The 18058-nt window shown below is 45.3% G+C and overlaps 1 protein-coding gene across 1 annotated transcript; it reads right to left on the reverse strand.

Annotated features, from left to right (window-relative positions):
* Positions 1-1526: 1526 nt before the first annotated feature.
* Positions 1527-2549, reverse strand: LOC121603106. Its single transcript, XM_041931827.1, has one exon. It carries the CDS (start codon positions 2547-2549, stop codon positions 1527-1529), a length of 1023 nt encoding a protein of 340 aa, XP_041787761.1.
* Positions 2550-18058: the final 15509 nt, after the last annotated feature.

The following is an 18058-nucleotide window of genomic DNA, read 5'->3' on the forward strand; positions in this document are numbered from 1 at the left end:
CATTGTTGACCGTCCCATCGTTACCACCACCCATCACTAAAGTTTCCGGTAAGTTTCTGTTCAAAGGATCAATGCCCAGTTCGTCTGCCAAGCCGGGACAGCGATCCTCTTCCGGAACGTCATTGTTGACCGCTTTATCGCCATCTCCACCCATCTGTGATGTTTCCGGTAAGTTTCTGTTGGGTGGATCTATGCCCGGTTCGTCAATCATACCGGGACAGCGATCCTCTTCCGGACCGTCATTGTTGACCGTCCCATCACTAATGTTTCCGGTTCGTTTCTGTTCAAAGGATCAATGCCCAGTTCGTCTGCCAAGCCGGGACAGCGATCCTCTTCCGGAACGTCATTTTGACCGCTTCATCGCCACCATCAACCATCCCTGATGTTTCCGGTACGTTCCTTTTCGATGGATATTTGTCCGATTCGTCAGCTGTGGAAGCGTTACCAGTCGTCGGTGTTGTTGCGTGGATTTAAAAAAGTATATTTTTCGACTAATTTAAAATATTCACACTTTTTTACAAATCTTCGACTTGTCCCTTTGGTGGATTTTTTGCTTCTCCTTTCATGCCCTTATTTGGTTGGGAATCAGCGCGCGCTGTCCCGATTCCCGATCTTCGATCGTTGACCTGGCGCGCGAACCCTGACCGCTCCGAACATTTCTTTTATCTCTCTCTCTCTCTCTAGCTCTGTTCGGTGTTTTATGGCACCTTCGATCAGCTTATCGTTTTAATCGATAAGCGCACCCGCCTTTATCATTATCTCGCACTTGTTATCGCTCTAATGTCAACATACAGACGTGTCAACATTCCCCGGCACGTGAATCCATGCGGTTTGGATTCACCAATAAATCACGACACGTCCATCAACCTATTCTGCTACAAACTCTCTACTATCAACGTTCCCTGTTAATTCCTTCACTTCAGGATCAGCTGATGTACATTACATTTTACTACAAAGTGCAAGATGAACGACTATCCATACCACCTATCTGTCGCAGTCGGTAACAGTCTGTTCTACAGTTCCAACCTATCTTCTCGTATGGTGTATTTACGCTTCGATTTCTTTTTAGGTTTAAATCCTGTTCCTATTTTGTAATCTAAAGGATTCGCGAGATTCTGTAACACAATACATCGATCTTCACTGTGCTGTTTCAATGCCTTTTCCACAGTTACTCGCACTAGAAACCCTTTCGACGGTAGAAGATCTATATTCAGAAGGCGAACTCCCCTCCTGCACTTCGTTTTGCTCAGGCGGTATGCTTGAAGCCCTTGCGCGATGATCAGCCGAGAAGAGCGTGGCTGCTGTGTTGGTGCTTAGCGTGCCGTAGATCGACCAACCCAGCGGACTACGCACAGCGATCAATTTACTCTCCTCGCTCGAACGTATCTCCTGCGGCTTCATCAGCCAGACGTTATCTAGCCCAATCAGCAATTGTGGCACTGCGTCGCGATATTGAATGGCTGGAAGATCCTGGAAGTGATTCAAATTCGTTATCAGTGAAGAATTTAAACTTTGTTTTGGCAAACTTAGCTTTTAATGGTGTGAGCGGCCGCTATAGTATAGCGCCGCTCTTCTCCCCGTGCTGATATCTGCAGTTGGACGCACTGCGATGAGTCTTCCTGTCGTTTAATGTTGCCCGTCCAGCATATTTCTAACGGCTCTCGAACGCCGTTGAGTCCCAGTTGTTCTGCTAGCGCAGCTTCCACTGTGGTCAGTGAAGACGCCTCGTCCATCAGGGCGTATGTGTCTACGCTGGTCTGCCCGTTGTGGACAGTCACTGGTGTCACATGGAAAAGTGTGTGTGGTGATTTCGTTGTGTGATAGTGAAACTGCACCATGCGTCTCCGTGGGCCACCGGTGTTTTGATGCAGCAGCATGTGATGTTGAGCGCCACATCCGTCAATTGTGCAAACGAACCGTGACTTACACTCCCTTGTACCGTGGTTATTGAGGCAATTGCGACAAAGTTTCAGACTCGTTACTGCATTCAAGCGATCTGCTACCGACATGCTCTTGAATGTTTCGCATTGTCGTACGTGATGCGCAGGATCCTTGCATACATAACACTTCGCTCTGTTTGGGTCAGTCACCACAGGGCTGCTGGTTTCGGCTTTCAGCTGCCTTGGCGTATCGTGTGTAACTTCAACAGCAGGAGGGTAGTGCGTAAAGGTGTGGCCTCGATGTATTTTTACTGGTACTCGAATATTTTCTACATTTCCAGGAACCGTCAGCTCACAGCAATCCTCAGTGAGCTCCTCCATGAATGCACAAAATTCTCTTAAAGTGGCTTTCTCAAAGTTTCTTTTAAAGCGTATCCACTCTAATTTTCTGCTGGCCGGTAGCTTTTCTACCAGCTCCTCTAAAAGCTCCGGGTTGGAGAAATGCTCTTCCATTTCACTAGCTATCAGATGGTCGCACAACCTCTGGACGGTTATGCCAAACGAAATCAGCTGGTCTAAACGTTCCAGCCTCGGTGCCTCGGCACGTCGAGCTTGCCCGATCAGTTCTTTGACCAGCAATCCGGGTCTGCCATACAGCTGCTTCAACATTTTGATTACTTGTGGGGCTGCGTTTGGTGAAGTAAACTTAGATTCTACTACTTCTCTTGCCGGGCCGGTGAGCGCTTCCTCTAACCGCATTATATTTTCGACTGAGGTAAAGCCACATGCCTCGGTCGACCGATTATAATAGCTGTAGAATATCGGCCATTGCTTCACTGAACCTGAAAAGTTAGGCAGTTTCCTATTCCAGATTCGTCTCGCATGCTCCATGTCGGTTGCAATTGATGTCGCCGGTTCTTGTTTCAGGGTTGGCGAACACTCTCTACTCATCGTACTAGGTTTCGGTAGAGTAGTTTTAGCGCGACCGTTCGTAAACTCATTTACCCCTTTCATCACTTCACTCAAAGCTATACTTGAACCACTTTTTCTGCTTGCACTTTCATATTGTATTTGCTGTCTCATAGCGTCGTAACTTGAGCTTAGTTTGGCAAATTTCTCCTCGTAAAGTGCTCGTATGGCATTCATTTCCATCTCTTGTTCTCTAGCTAATCGTTCCAGCTTAAGCGCTGTTGCCACAGAACTTCTACTTTTTCTTGAACTGTTTGATTCGCGGTCCCTTTGGATTAGGGATTTTTCTTCTGACCGTTCGCTCCCGGCATCAAAACTGCTGGGCGCAATCTCTTTTTCTTCTGTCTGCGCCATTCTGTTAAGCGCGGGATTTTTCGCGATTTCAGAATCGCCACTAATGCATCGATTGACCGCATCGAACTCCCGGCCCACGCCTGTGGGCTTACTCGTTGGGGTCAAATATTTCGTCACTGGTGCCAGCTGCGAAGAAGAGGGCTGCAGGGTCTTCTTTATACACGATGCAGAAGGTTCGCCTTCTTGCGACTGGGTTACGCGAGGAGCCCTGTTCGGCCTGCCACTGGTCGCGTGGCCTCTAGCCTCAGCTGCCTCATCCGTTCCACCGCTTTCACACCGTGCACACACCCACCTTACGTTCTTCACATCGCTCGAAACACCAGCGCAATCGTAATGCCACCACTTAAAACACTTGTCGCATCGCACCATATCGGCTACCGCATTCTCGCGGGTACAACCAATGCAATCGAACTTCGGTTTCGGCATTTTACGCGTTGATCACTATTTAAATCAAACTCTTTAACTTTTAATTTGTAAAAAAGCTTGTGGAAGCGTTACCAAGTCGGTTGTTGAGCGTGGATTTAAAAAAGTATATTTTTCGACTAATTTAAAATATTCACACTTTTTTACAAATCTTCGACTTGTCCCTTTGGTGGATTTTTTGCTTCTCCTTTCATGCCCTTATTTGGTTGGGAATCAGCGCGCGCTGTCCCGATTCCCGATCTTCGATCGTTGACCTGGCGCGCGAACCCTGACCGCTCCGAACATTTCTTTTATCTCTCTCTCTCTCTCTAGCTCTGTTCGGTGTTTTATGGCACCTTCGATCAGCTTATCGTTTTAATCGATAAGCGCACCCGCCTTTATCATTATCTCGCACTTGTTATCGCTCTAATGTCAACATACAGACGTGTCAACATCAGCTATGCCGGGACAGCGATTCTCTTCCGATTCGTCAGCTATGCCGGGACAGCGATTCTCTTCCGGATCGTCATTCTCAACCAGTCTGCCGTCTTTACCTGATACTTTTTCATCATCCGGTGTACATGAGTGTGTTGTAACTCGAAAACAAGTGGACAATCTTATTAAGCTATCGAAGCAGACTACGGCTCGAAATTATGTTTTACGCAATGGATACTATAGCAGGAACAACATCACGCAATGCAGCCATTACTGCCATTGATACAGAAGAGGCATTAGAAGCATTTAATGCTAACTTAGAAGCTAACACGTATGTGACTGAGATGTTCAGCTCACTTTTGAATACAATAGGTTATATAAAATATGTTAAAAGAAGACCAAATAATAGATCTATTGTTTACTAAAGATGTTTTTCTAAATGTTGGTCAGGGATTAGTAATAAAAATCCAAAAATCGCATTTTTTTTATCTTGAAAACTTTACGTAAAGTTGCATAATTTAAGAAGCTAAGATAATTATTAGTCCAACGTAAGTTTGAAATCAAAAGCTATAAAGTTCCACCAAGTTCGGCACCCTTTCTTAACAAGCCTTCAAGTTCCACCATGAACCCTACACATAGTGCTAATCAGCCGCAAAGTTCCAAAAAGTACCATGTCCCTGTTAAAAAGCTCCATAGTTCCGCAAAGTACCGTCTATCTCTTAATCAGCCACAAAGTACGACATCGGAACGATTTTTCGTTAAACAGCCCTAAATTAGCTATAAAGTACGAGCTGGCTATTTGGGAAGTCACTGAAAGCCAACCTCACTTCACTTGTGAGTACAGGCAGGCCTTGACCGACAGCGGTTGTTGTGCCAAAGAAGAAGAGAAGAAGTTTGAAATAATTGTTACGGAAATAAAAAAAATTAAAAAAACTAACTATGGAATCAAGTTCAAGAATCAAGTTCAACATTTATTTATGTACGACATCTATTAACATAAAAAGTTCCTCTATTCGTATTAGTTCATAATTGTGAAGCAATGCATCTGCATGCTTCAATTACATTCTTGCTAGTATCACGACGAGGTTGGGATAGGAGTTAAAGATACGTATGAAGTATCTTAGCATTTGCTAGCCAACTGATAACGAAAAGTAATATAAACAAAAAATTTAATATTGAAATAAAGCTACTCTCTGTCTATTTCTATTGCACTCTCTTACTAGCTAGCTCCTCTTGAAATGTGTGCGTTAAAGGACCTAAATGAAAATAGACTTCTCCATCTAATGATATTGCTTAAAACTTACATTACATGTACTGATTGTTTTGTGTCTAACTAATGCCTTTTTATGTCTATTTGCTAAACTAGTGCCTATTTCTGTCTATTTGCTAAGCTATTTAGATGTCAAAATGCAAGTGCGATCGTAAGATCTTTCTGGTTCTGATGGAAGCTCGGTCACGTTGGTAGCACGCATGCACTGGTGTCTCGTTCCCTACGCCGTGTTGTCTGCGGGCTGCAGTACGGTGTCATCCGATGCTCCGCAGTGTAAGCTGGATTCGTCTGGTCGGTATGTGCAGGTGCATAGATGATAAATGATGTTAGATGTATCCGGTTAACCTGTGTAAGGTAAAAGAATAAATTAAAAGTAATAAAAGTTTATATACAAGATAGTCTTTTTAGGCCGTCCACAAGGACAGAGGAGGCGTGGAGGCGTCCTCCATTAAGGCCGGGATAACGGACTGGCAGACGAAGGCTCGAGATCGTGAGCGGTTTCGGACACTTCCTGACACTCCTGCCTCCGTGTTCAATTTGGCGTAACGTCCTACATGGACATGCCGGCCCATACAGGCCGAGACTTATTCACTCCCTCGCAATCGGATAGTCAGTCCTACGCGGGGACGGTCCAAATGAAGATTAAACCCACGACGGGTATGTTGTTAAGTCTTTCAAGTTGACGACCGTCCCTGTGGGCCCTGACTCCCCTCCCCCCGCGCCCCAATCCCATTGGAAAGCAGCGATTAATATAAATGTTAAAATATAATATTGTTGCGTCTGGTCCTAAGAGAGCAGATTGGTTGGAGGATTGGACCGTTAAACGTGTGCACACACAAACTGCACATTGGAGCACAATTCATTACCCTCATTGCTATATTAAAATCTATAGCACCAAATATACTCACCATGACCTTGCTAGTTTGAATCGTTCTCTACTTCTCATTCTTCATTTTCCAAACGTGTGCATATCGCTTTCCCGGATTTGTATTTCTGTCTCGCCTGTGATCGTTAGACCTTATTTACGACGTAAATATCCTAAAAATAAACAAATACAACAAAATATTTGCTGCAAAATCACAAAACGTGCTTGCAACGTAAAGAAAATTAATATTATCGGTTAAATAGACAAGGGGTTTCAATGTATTGTGATAAGAAAAACCGGTTTGTTTAACGCTTTTCTATTTTGTTTACTTTTTCCCACGTCACATACGAATTGGCAACCATTCTTCCACCCCGCATCCAGGCGCTTCATACGTCTCGGCCTGTTGTCTGCCAAAATGACATTCGAAGCAGGCTCATGTGCTATCTCTTTCCCTCATTTCCTTCAGAAGTCGCTCAGCTCTGCGGCTCGGGTATTTAGGAAAATCTTTTATCAAGAGGCATACTTACGAAAACTTCACTCCATATCGGCTTTGTGGCTGTCCAGAACCTTATACACCCAGGTAAGTTGATGAGGTGCTTTGAATCATGTTTGAATCTAATATGAATCAAAGGTTATTGAAACAATTATCTTTTTAGGAAAATGCAAAACATGGATGATGATCACGGATATGCATCATTTGCATTGCAACCGAGTACCGAATGATGGAACTATGTCCTATCTAATGGTTTTTTTCTGCTCCGACGTCAGTTTCATCGGTCGTGCCCGCTACTCCTATTATTCTTGCTTCGACATGGTTGGCTGTCTCATCGTCACCACCACCTATATTTGTTTCGTCAGATATGTTGACCATTCCATCGTCACCGCCACCCATCCGTGATGTTTGCGGTACATTTCTTTTGGGTGGATCTATGTCCGGTTCGTCAGCCAAGCCGGGACAGCGATTCTCTTCCGGACCGTCATTGTTGACCGTCCCATCGTTACCACCACCCATCACTAAAGTTTCCGGTAAGTTTCTGTTCAAAGGATCAATGCCCAGTTCGTCTGCCAAGCCGGGACAGCGATCCTCTTCCGGAACGTCATTGTTGACCGCTTTATCGCCATCTCCACCCATCTGTGATGTTTCCGGTAAGTTTCTGTTGGGTGGATCTATGCCCGGTTCGTCAATCATACCGGGACAGCGATCCTCTTCCGGACCGTCATTGTTGACCGTCCCATCACTAATGTTTCCGGTTCGTTTCTGTTCAAAGGATCAATGCCCAGTTCGTCTGCCAAGCCGGGACAGCGATCCTCTTCCGGAACGTCATTGTTGACCGCTTCATCGCCACCATCAACCATCCCTGATGTTTCCGGTACGTTCCTTTTCGATGGATATTTGTCCGATTCGTCAGCTGTGGAAGCGTTACCAAGTCGGTTGTTGAGCGTGGATTTAAAAAAGTATATTTTTCGACTAATTTAAAATATTCACACTTTTTTACAAATCTTCGACTTGTCCCTTTGGTGGATTTTTTGCTTCTCCTTTCATGCCCTTATTTGGTTGGGAATCAGCGCGCGCTGTCCCGATTCCCGATCTTCGATCGTTGACCTGGCGCGCGAACCCTGACCGCTCCGAACATTTCTTTTATCTCTCTCTCTCTCTCTAGCTCTGTTCGGTGTTTTATGGCACCTTCGATCAGCTTATCGTTTTAATCGATAAGCGCACCCGCCTTTATCATTATCTCGCACTTGTTATCGCTCTAATGTCAACATACAGACGTGTCAACATTCCCCGGCACGTGAATCCATGCGGTTTGGATTCACCAATAAATCACGACACGTCCATCAACCTATTCTGCTACAAACTCTCTACTATCAACGTTCCCTGTTAATTCCTTCACTTCAGGATCAGCTGATGTACATTACATTTTACTACAAAGTGCAAGATGAACGACTATCCATACCACCTATCTGTCGCAGTCGGTAACAGTCTGTTCTACAGTTCCAACCTATCTTCTCGTGTGGTGTATTTACGCTTCGATTTCTTTTTAGGTTTAAATCCTGTTCCTATTTTGTAATCTAAAGGATTCGCGAGATTCTGTAACACAATACATCGATCTTCACTGTGCTGTTTCAATGCCTTTTTCACAGTTACTCGCACTAGAAACCCTTTCGACGGTAGAAGATCTATATTCAGAAGGCGAACTCCCCTCCTGCACTTCGTTTTGCTCAGGCGGTATGCTTGAAGCCCTTGCGCGATGATCAGCCGAGAAGAGCGTGGCTGCTGTGTTGGTGCTTAGCGTGCCGTAGATCGACCAACCCAGCGGACTACGCACAGCGATCAATTTACTCTCCTCGCTCGAACGTATCTCCTGCGGCTTCATCAGCCAGACGTTATCTAGCCCAATCAGCAATTGTGGCACTGCGTCGCGATATTGAATGGCTGGAAGATCCTGGAAGTGATTCAAATTCGTTATCAGTGAAGAATTTAAACTTTGTTTTGGCAAACTTAGCTTTTTAATGGTGTGAGCGGCCGCTATAGTATAGCGCCGCTCTTCTCCCCGTGCTGATATCTGCAGTTGGACGCACTGCGATGAGTCTTCCTGTCGTTTAATGTTGCCCGTCCAGCATATTTCTAACGGCTCTCGAACGCCGTTGAGTCCCAGTTGTTCTGCTAGCGCAGCTTCCACTGTGGTCAGTGAAGACGCCTCGTCCATCAGGGCGTATGTGTCTACGCTGGTCTGCCCGTTGTGGACAGTCACTGGTGTCACACGGAAAAGTGTGTGTGGTGATTTCGTTGTGTGATAGTGAAACTGCACCATGCGTCTCCGTGGGCCACCGGTGTTTTGATGCAGCAGCATGTGATGTTGAGCGCCACATCCGTCAATTGTGCAAACGAACCGTGACTTACACTCCCTTGTACCGTGGTTATTGAGGCAATTGCGACAAAGTTTCAGACTCGTTACTGCATTCAAGCGATCTGCTACCGACATGCTCTTGAATGTTTCGCATTGTCGTACGTGATGCGCAGGATCCTTGCATACATAACACTTCGCTCTGTTTGGGTCAGTCACCACAGGGCTGCTGGTTTCGGCTTTCAGCTGCCTTGGCGTATCGTGTGTAACTTCAACAGCAGGAGGGTAGTGCGTAAAGGTGTGGCCTCGATGTATTTTTACTGGTACTCGAATATTTTCTACATTTCCAGGTACCGTCAGCTCACAGCAATCCTCAGTGAGCTCCTCCATGAATGCACAAAATTCTCTTAAAGTGGCTTTCTCAAAGTTTCTTTTAAAGCGTATCCACTCTAATTTTCTGCTGGCCGGTAGCTTTTCTACCAGCTCCTCTAGAAGCTCCGGGTTGGAGAAATGCTCTTCCATTTCACTAGCTATCAGATGGTCGCACAACCTCTGGACGGTTATGCCAAACGAAATCAGCTGGTCTAAACGTTCCAGCCTCGGTGCCTCGGCACGTCGAGCTTGCCCGATCAGTTCTTTGACCAGCAATCCGGGTCTGCCATACAGCTGCTTCAACATTTTGATTACTTGTGGGGCTGCGTTTGGTGAAGTAAACTTAGATTCTACTACTTCTCTTGCCGGGCCGGTGAGCGCTTCCTCTAACCGCATTATATTTTCGACTGAGGTAAAGCCACATGCCTCGGTCGACCGATTATAATAGCTGTAGAATATCGGCCATTGCTTCACTGAACCTGAAAAGTTAGGCAGTTTCCTATTCCAGATTCGTCTCGCATGCTCCATGTCGGTTGCAATTGATGTCGCCGGTTCTTGTTTCAGGGTTGGCGAACACTCTCTACTCATCGTACTAGGTTTCGGTAGAGTAGTTTTAGCGCGACCGTTCGTAAACTCATTTACCCCTTTCATCACTTCACTCAAAGCTATACTTGAACCACTTTTTCTGCTTGCACTTTCATATTGTATTTGCTGTCTCATAGCGTCGTAACTTGAGCTTAGTTTGGCAAATTTCTCCTCGTAAAGTGCTCGTATGGCATTCATTTCCATCTCTTGTTCTCTAGCTAATCGTTCCAGCTTAAGCGCTGTTGCCACAGAACTTCTACTTTTTCTCGAACTGTTTGATGCGCGGTCCCTTTGGATTAGGGATTTTTCTTCTGACCGTTCGCTCCCGGCATCAAAACTGCTGGGCGCCATCTCTTTTTCTTCTGTCTGCGCCATTCTGTTAAGCGCGGGATTTTTCGCGATTTCAGAATCGCCACTAATGCATCGATTGACCGCATCGAACTCCCGGCCCACGCCTGTGGGCTTACTCGTTGGGGTCAAATATTTCGTCACTGGTGCCAGCTGCGAAGAAGAGGGCTGCAGGGTCTTCTTTATACACGATGCAGAAGGTTCGCCTTCTTGCGACTGGGTTACGCGAGGAGCCCTGTTCGGCCTGCCACTGGTCGCGTGGCCTCTAGCCTCAGCTGCCTCATCCGTTCCACCGCTTTCACACCGTGCACACACCCACCTTACGTTCTTCACATCGCTCGAAACACCAGCGCAATCGTAATGCCACCACTTAAAACACTTGTCGCATCGCACCATATCGGCTACCGCATTCTCGCGGGTACAACCAATGCAATCGAACTTCGGTTTCGGCATTTTACGCGTTGATCACTATTTAAATCAAACTCTTTAACTTTTAATTTGTAAAAAAGCTTGTGGAAGCGTTACCAAGTCGGTTGTTGAGCGTGGATTTAAAAAAGTATATTTTTCGACTAATTTAAAATATTCACACTTTTTTACAAATCTTCGACTTGTCCCTTTGGTGGATTTTTTGCTTCTCCTTTCATGCCCTTATTTGGTTGGGAATCAGCGCGCGCTGTCCCGATTCCCGATCTTCGATCGTTGACCTGGCGCGCGAACCCTGACCGCTCCGAACATTTCTTTTATCTCTCTCTCTCTCTCTCTAGCTCTGTTCGGTGTTTTATGGCACCTTCGATCAGCTTATCGTTTTAATCGATAAGCGCACCCGCTTTTATCATTATCTCGCACTTGTTATCGCTCTAATGTCAACATACAGACGTGTCAACATCAGCTATGCCGGGACAGCGATTCTCTTCCGATTCGTCAGCTATGCCGGGACAGCGATTCTCTTCCGGATCGTCATCCTCAACCAGTCTGCCGTCTTTACCTAATACTTTTTCATCATCCGGTGTACATGAGTGTGTTGTAACTCGAAAACAAGTGGACAATCTTATTAAGCTATCGAAGCAGACTACGGCTCGAAATTATGTTTTACGCAATGGATACTATAGCAGGAACAACATCACGCAATGCAGCCATTACTGCCATTGATACAGAAAAGGCATTAGAAGCATTTAATGCTAACTTAGAAGCTAACACGTATGTGACTGAGATGTTCAGCTCACTTTTGAATACAATAGGTTATATAAAATATGTTAAAAGAAGACCAAATAATAGATCTATTGTTTACTAAAGATGTTTTTCTAAATGTTGGTCAGGGATTAGTAATAAAAATCCAAAAATCGCATTTTTTTTATCTTGAAAACTTTACGTAAAGTTGCATAATTTAAGAAGCTAAGATAATTATTAGTCCAACGTAAGTTTGAAATCAAAAAGCTATAAAGTTCCACCAAGTTCGGCACCCTTTCTTAACAAGCCTTCAAGTTCCACCATGAACCCTACACATAGTGCTAATCAGCCGCAAAGTTCCAAAAGTACCATGTCCCTGTTAAAAGCTCCATAGTTCCGCAAAGTACCGTCTATCTCTTAATCAGCCACAAAGTACGACATCGGAACGATTTTTCGTTAAACAGCCCTAAATTAGCTATAAAGTACGAGCTGGCTATTTGGGAAGTCACTGAAAGCCAACCTCACTTCACTTGTGAGTACAGGCAGGCCTTGACCGACAGCGGTTGTTGTGCCAAAGAAGAAGAGAAGAAGTTTGAAATAATTGTTACGGAAATAAAAAAAAATTAAAAAAACTAACTATGGAATCAAGTTCACGAATCAAGTTCAACATTTATTTATGTACGATATCTATTAACATAAAAAGTTCCTCCATTCGTATTAGTTCATAATTGTGAAGCAATGCATCTGCATGCTTCAATTACATTCTTGCTAGTATCACGACGAGGTTGGGATAGGAGTTAAAGATACGTATGAAGTATCTTAGCATTTGCTAGCCAACTGATAACGAAAAGTAATATAAACAAAAATTTAATATTGAAATAAAGCTACTCTCTGTCTATTTCTATTGCACTCTCTTACTAGCTAGCTCCTCTTGAAATGTGTGCGTTAAAGGACCTAAATGAAAATAGACTTCTCCATCTAATGATATTGCTTAAAACTTACATTACATGTACTGATTGTTTTGTGTCTAACTAATGCCTTTTTATGTCTATTTGCTAAACTAGTGCCTATTTCTGTCTATTTGCTAAGCTATTTAGATGTCAAAATGCAAGTGCGATCGTAAGATCTTTCTGGTTCTGATGGAAGCTCGGTCACGTTGGTAGCACGCATGCACTGGTGTCTCGTTCCCTACGCCGTGTTGTCTGCGGGCTGCAGTACGGTGTCATCCGATGCTCCGCAGTGTGAGCTGGATTCGTCTGGTCGGTATGTGCAGGTGCATAGATGATAAATGATGTTAGATGTATCCGGTTAACCTGTGTAAGGTAAAAGAAATAAATTAAAAGTAATAAAAGTTTATATACAAGATAGTCTTTTTAGGCCGTCCACAAGGACAGAGGAGGCGTGGAGGCGTCCTCCAATAAGGCCGGGATAACGGACTGGCAGACGAAGGCTCGAGATCGTGAGCGGTTTCGGACACTTCCTGACACTCCTGCCTCCGTGTTCAATTTGGCGTAACGTCCTACATGGACATGCCGGCCCATACAGGCCGAGACTTATTCACTCCCTCGCAATCGGATAGTCAGTCCTACGCGGGGACGGTCCAAATGAAGATTAAACCCACGACGGGTATGTTGTTAAGTCTTTCAAGTTGACGACCGTCCCTGTGGGCCCTGACTCCCCTCCCCCCGTGCCCCAATCCCTTTGGAAAGCAGCGATTAATATAAATGTTAAAATATAATATTGTTGCGTCTGGTCCTAAGAGAGCAGATTGGTTGGAGGATTGGACCGTTAAACGTGTGCACACACAAACTGCACATTGGAGCACAATTCATTACCCTCATTGCTATATTAAAATCTATAGCACCAAATATACTCACCATGACCTTGCTAGTTTGAATCGTTCTCTACTTCTCATTCTTCATTTTCCAAACGTGTGCATATCGCTTTCCCGGATTTGTATTTCTGTCTCGCCTGTGATCGTTAGACCTTATTTACGACGTAAATATCCTAAAAATAAACAAATACAACAAAATATTTGCTGCAAAATCACAAAACGTGTTTGCAACGTAAAGAAAATTAATATTATCGGTAAAATAGACAAGGGGTTTCAATGTATTGTGATAAGAAAAACCGGTTTGTTTAACGCTTTTCTATTTTGTTTACTTTTTCCCACGTCACATACGAATTTGGCAACCATTCTTCCACCCCGCATCCAGGCGCTTCATACGTCTCGGCCTGTTGTCTGCCAAAATGACATTCGAAGCAGGCTCATGTGCTATCTCTTTCCCTCATTTCCTTCAGAAGTCGCTCAGCTCTGCGGCTCGGGTATTTAGGAAAATCTTTTATCAAGAGGCATACTTACGAAAACTTCACTCCATATCGGCTTTGTGGCTGTCCAGAACCTTATACACCCAGGTAAGTTGATGAGGTGCTTTGAATCATGTTTGAATCTAATATGAATCAAAGGTTATAACGCCTTACAAGCTTACTCTCGGGCGTTTCGCTAGGCGACCGGAAACCGAGTATGCTGCTTTCCGAGATGCGCAGAATGGGAGGAGAAGGATGTTCCGATAGCATCCTATCTAATATTTGGTTACGCGCCTTGCCAACCACCGTTCGTTCCATCATCGCTGCAATGCCATCCGCATCGCTTGATGATCAAGCCAGCGTAGCGGATAAAATCCTCGAAGCGCCTAGCAATGCCATTTGCACAGTTAATGAGATCAACACTCCTGCCGCAGCCTGCAGTTTAGAAGCCCGTATCGATGCACTCTCTCGCCGACTAGATGAAGTCCTAACAGCTAATAAGTTATAGGGTTATGCGTGTCAACTACTATCTACTTCGGATGTACGGAATGACTTCTACTCACGTCTGGTTCGCTTCGCGGTCGAAATGAAAAAGAGCGTTTATATTTTATTTCCGATGCTCGGTAGTGCAGTTATCCGGTTCGGTACGATTACCGAATTAAGCCGATTGCTTGCATGCGGTGTAACGCAAGTGTGGTGTAACGTTTGTCCTGCGTTTCGAAGGCCAAATGTCATAAAATTAAATTCAAATAACCCGAATGGTGTTGAAATGGCTGTTTTGGGTATGTCTTCAGGAGCCACAGGTATTTGATGATATGCACGTTGCAAGTCGATGCAAGAAAATATTTTTCTGTTATACAAAATATTTGAAAAATCTTGAATGTGGGGACGGGATACCGGTCAGGAACGGTGATAGCATTCAAGCTCCTATAATCCCCACAGGGTCGCCATTTTCCATCTGGTTTCTTTACGAGGTGTAAAGGGCTTGCCCAACAGCTTTTCGATGGTTTACAAATGCCCTTTTTTATGAGAAAGTCAAATTCAGCTTTTGCTTCACGTAACCTTTCTGGGTCCAAACGGCGTGGACGGCAAAAGACGGGTGGACCGGTGGTAATGATTTGATGTGTTACGTTTGTATTGACTGCTTTACGTGTGTTATCGAGTATCGTGATATCTTTGTATTCGTTTAAGAGATGTGAGAAGCTATCGTTTGGACTACATGCAAATACTTGTGCTGGTAGTGTATTAGTTATGTGTGTTTTGTTTTTAATTAGCTTGTTGCGTTTGATATCTACGAGTAGATCGAAGTGTTTTAAAAAATCAGCTCCGATAATATGCGAATCTACATCTGCTATTGTAAATGGCCATGTGAATGATTGGTTAAGACCGATGTCTAGGGTTAAGTTTTTTGTGCCGTACGTACCGATTGAGCTGCCGTTTGCAGCGAAGAGTTTTCTGGCTGGCATCGGGTTCATTCTGTCCTTGTTGGATGGTGGTATGACGGAAATCTCGGCGCCGGTGTCGATCAGGAATCTGTTGTTGGTTCTGCTGTCGTTCACATAGATGCGCTCGATTACTTCGGCCTTACCGGGGTTCAGCTTGATGCTGGTGCTGGTGGTGTTTAGCGTGGTGCTTGCTTGTAGTGGTGAGCTGTCGCTGTTGCGCTGCTGCGGTGAGGATGCGTTATAGCTGGTGCTCACGGTCTCGGCTGGGTGATGAGAGTGTCTCGGCCAAGATGAGTGTGAGAGTGTAGAGAGAAACGCACTACTTTTTTCGGGAGTAAACCGGTAGATGCTCGTCGAAAAAAATACACTTAGTGTTTGTGTCATTAGAGTGCTCTTTCTCACACTTCTCTGCCTTGTTTCCATGGCGATAGTGGAACCAACAGATCCAGCGGCGCGGTGCGCGTGATGGTGTGCGTGATCGCATGGCGCTAGAAGTTCGTTGCCCCCATGGTTGGCTAGACGGATGGCGCTGTCTGGATCGAGAACTTCTATGTGTGTTGTTATCTGCATACGAATATCGATCAGCTGTTAGGACTTCATCTAGTCGGCGAGAGAGTGCATCGATACGGGCTTCTAAACTGCAGGCTGCGGCAGGAGTGTTGATCTCATTAACTGTGCAAATGGCATTGCTAGGCGCTTCGAGGATTTTATCCGCTACGCTGGCTTGATCATCAAGCGATGCGGATGGCATTGCAGCGATGATGGAACGAACGGTGGTTGGCAAGGCGCGTAACCAAATATTAGATAGGATGCTATCGAACATCCTTCTCCTCCCATTCTGCGCATCTCGGAAAGCAGCATACTCGGTTTCCGGTCGCCTAGCGAAACGCCCGAGAGTAAGCTTGTAAGGCGTTGGTTTTCCGACGGCAGAAAAAAATCGATGACCGATTTTTTTATGGTAAAGTATCTATCAGCCAAGGTCGACTTGTTGCATTTTGCAATGGCGGCGTGAAAAATTTTGCGCGGGTACCGAGTGCAACGATCACTGCGTTAAACTTGTGCTTATCGGAAGCAACGTTGTTAACGTAAAATGCCGCTTCTAAGCAAACGAACATGTTTCCACATCTTCGGAGTCGAATTCGGGAAAGCGTATTTTGGCGTACGAGCTCGCGATCTCTGCCTCTTCTAGTTTCGGCTGTCGGATAATAGGCGCTGGCTGTAGCGGTGCAGGCGAATGCTGGGCTGCCATCGCTGGCGCAACCATCACCGGTGCTGGTGCGGGGTCGGTCATTGTCCTTACACTCGCGATTCTTATATAGCGAAACACTGAACTTGTTAACGCGACGCGCGGAATATTTTCGATCCGTATAAAATCGATGGCACTTCGCGGAAGTAGAGTACGCGGTCGAACACTCGCGGCGATAAATTACACGGTTGTAATTTTTGCGATCGAAACTAAACTTTTTCGGTTTTCGCGTTCGGGGTCACCAGTTTAGGGTTATGCGTGTCAACTACTATCTACTTCGGATGTACGGAATGACTTCTACTCACGTCTGGTTCGCTTCGCGGTCGAAATGAAAAAGAGCGTTTATATTTTATTTCCGATGCTCGGTAGTGCAGTTATCCGGTTCGGTACGATTACCGAATTAAGCCGATTGCTTGCATGCGGTGTAACGCAAGTGTGGTGTAACGCAGTGTGGTGTATTAGCGCAACTATAGTGTGGTGCAGCTTGCGTGCGAGGTACGCCACAGAAACAATTATCTTTTTAGGAAAATGCAAAACATGGATGATGATCACGGATATGCATCATTTGCATTGCAACCGAGTACCGAATGATGGAACTATGTCTATCTAATGGTTTTTTTCTGCTCCGACGTCAGTTTCATCGGTCGTGCCCGCTACTCCTATTATTCTTGCTTCGACATGGTTGGCTGTCTCATCGTCACCACCACCTATATTTGTTTCGTCAGATATGTTGACCATTCCATCGTCACCGCCACCCATCCGTGATGTTTGCGGTACATTTCTTTGGGTGGATCTATGTCCGGTTCGTCAGCCAAGCCGGGACAGCGATTCTCTTCCGGACCGTCATTGTTGACCGTCCCATCGTTACCACCACCCATCACTAAGTTTCCGGTAAGTTTCTGTTCAAAGGATCAATGCCAAGTTCGTCTGCCAAGCCGGGACAGCGATCCTCTTCCGGAACGTCATTGTTGACCGCTTTATCGCCATCTCCACCCATCTGTGATGTTCCGGTAAGTTCTGTTGGGTGGATCTATGCCCGGTTCGTCAATCATACCGGGACAGCGATCCTCTTCCGGACCGTCATTGTTGACCGTCCCATCACTAATGTTTCCGGTTCGTTTCTGTTCAAAGGATCAATGCCCAGTTCGTCTGCCAAGCCGGGACAGCGATCCTCTTCCGGAACGTCATTGTTGACCGCTTCATCGCCACCATCAACCATCCCTGATGTTTCCGGTACGTTCCTTTTCGATGGATATTTGTCCGATTCGTCAGCTGTGGAGCGTTACCAAGTCGGTTGTTGAGCGTGGATTTAAAAAAGTATATTTTCGACTAATTTAAAATATTCACACTTTTTTACAAATCTTCGACTTGTCCCTTTGGTGGATTTTTTGCTTCTCCTTTCATGCCCTTATTTGGTTGGGAATCAGCGCGCGCTGTCCCGATTCCCGATCTTCGATCGTTGACCTGGCGCGCGAACCCTGACCGCTCCGAACATTTCTTTTATCTCTCTCTCTCTCTCTCTCTCTCTAGCTCTGTTCGGTGTTTTATGGCACCTTCGATCAGC

Source organism: Anopheles merus, unplaced genomic scaffold (assembly GCF_017562075.2).
Source record: "Anopheles merus strain MAF unplaced genomic scaffold, AmerM5.1 LNR4000856, whole genome shotgun sequence".
Lineage (NCBI taxonomy): Eukaryota > Metazoa > Arthropoda > Insecta > Diptera > Culicidae > Anopheles > Anopheles merus.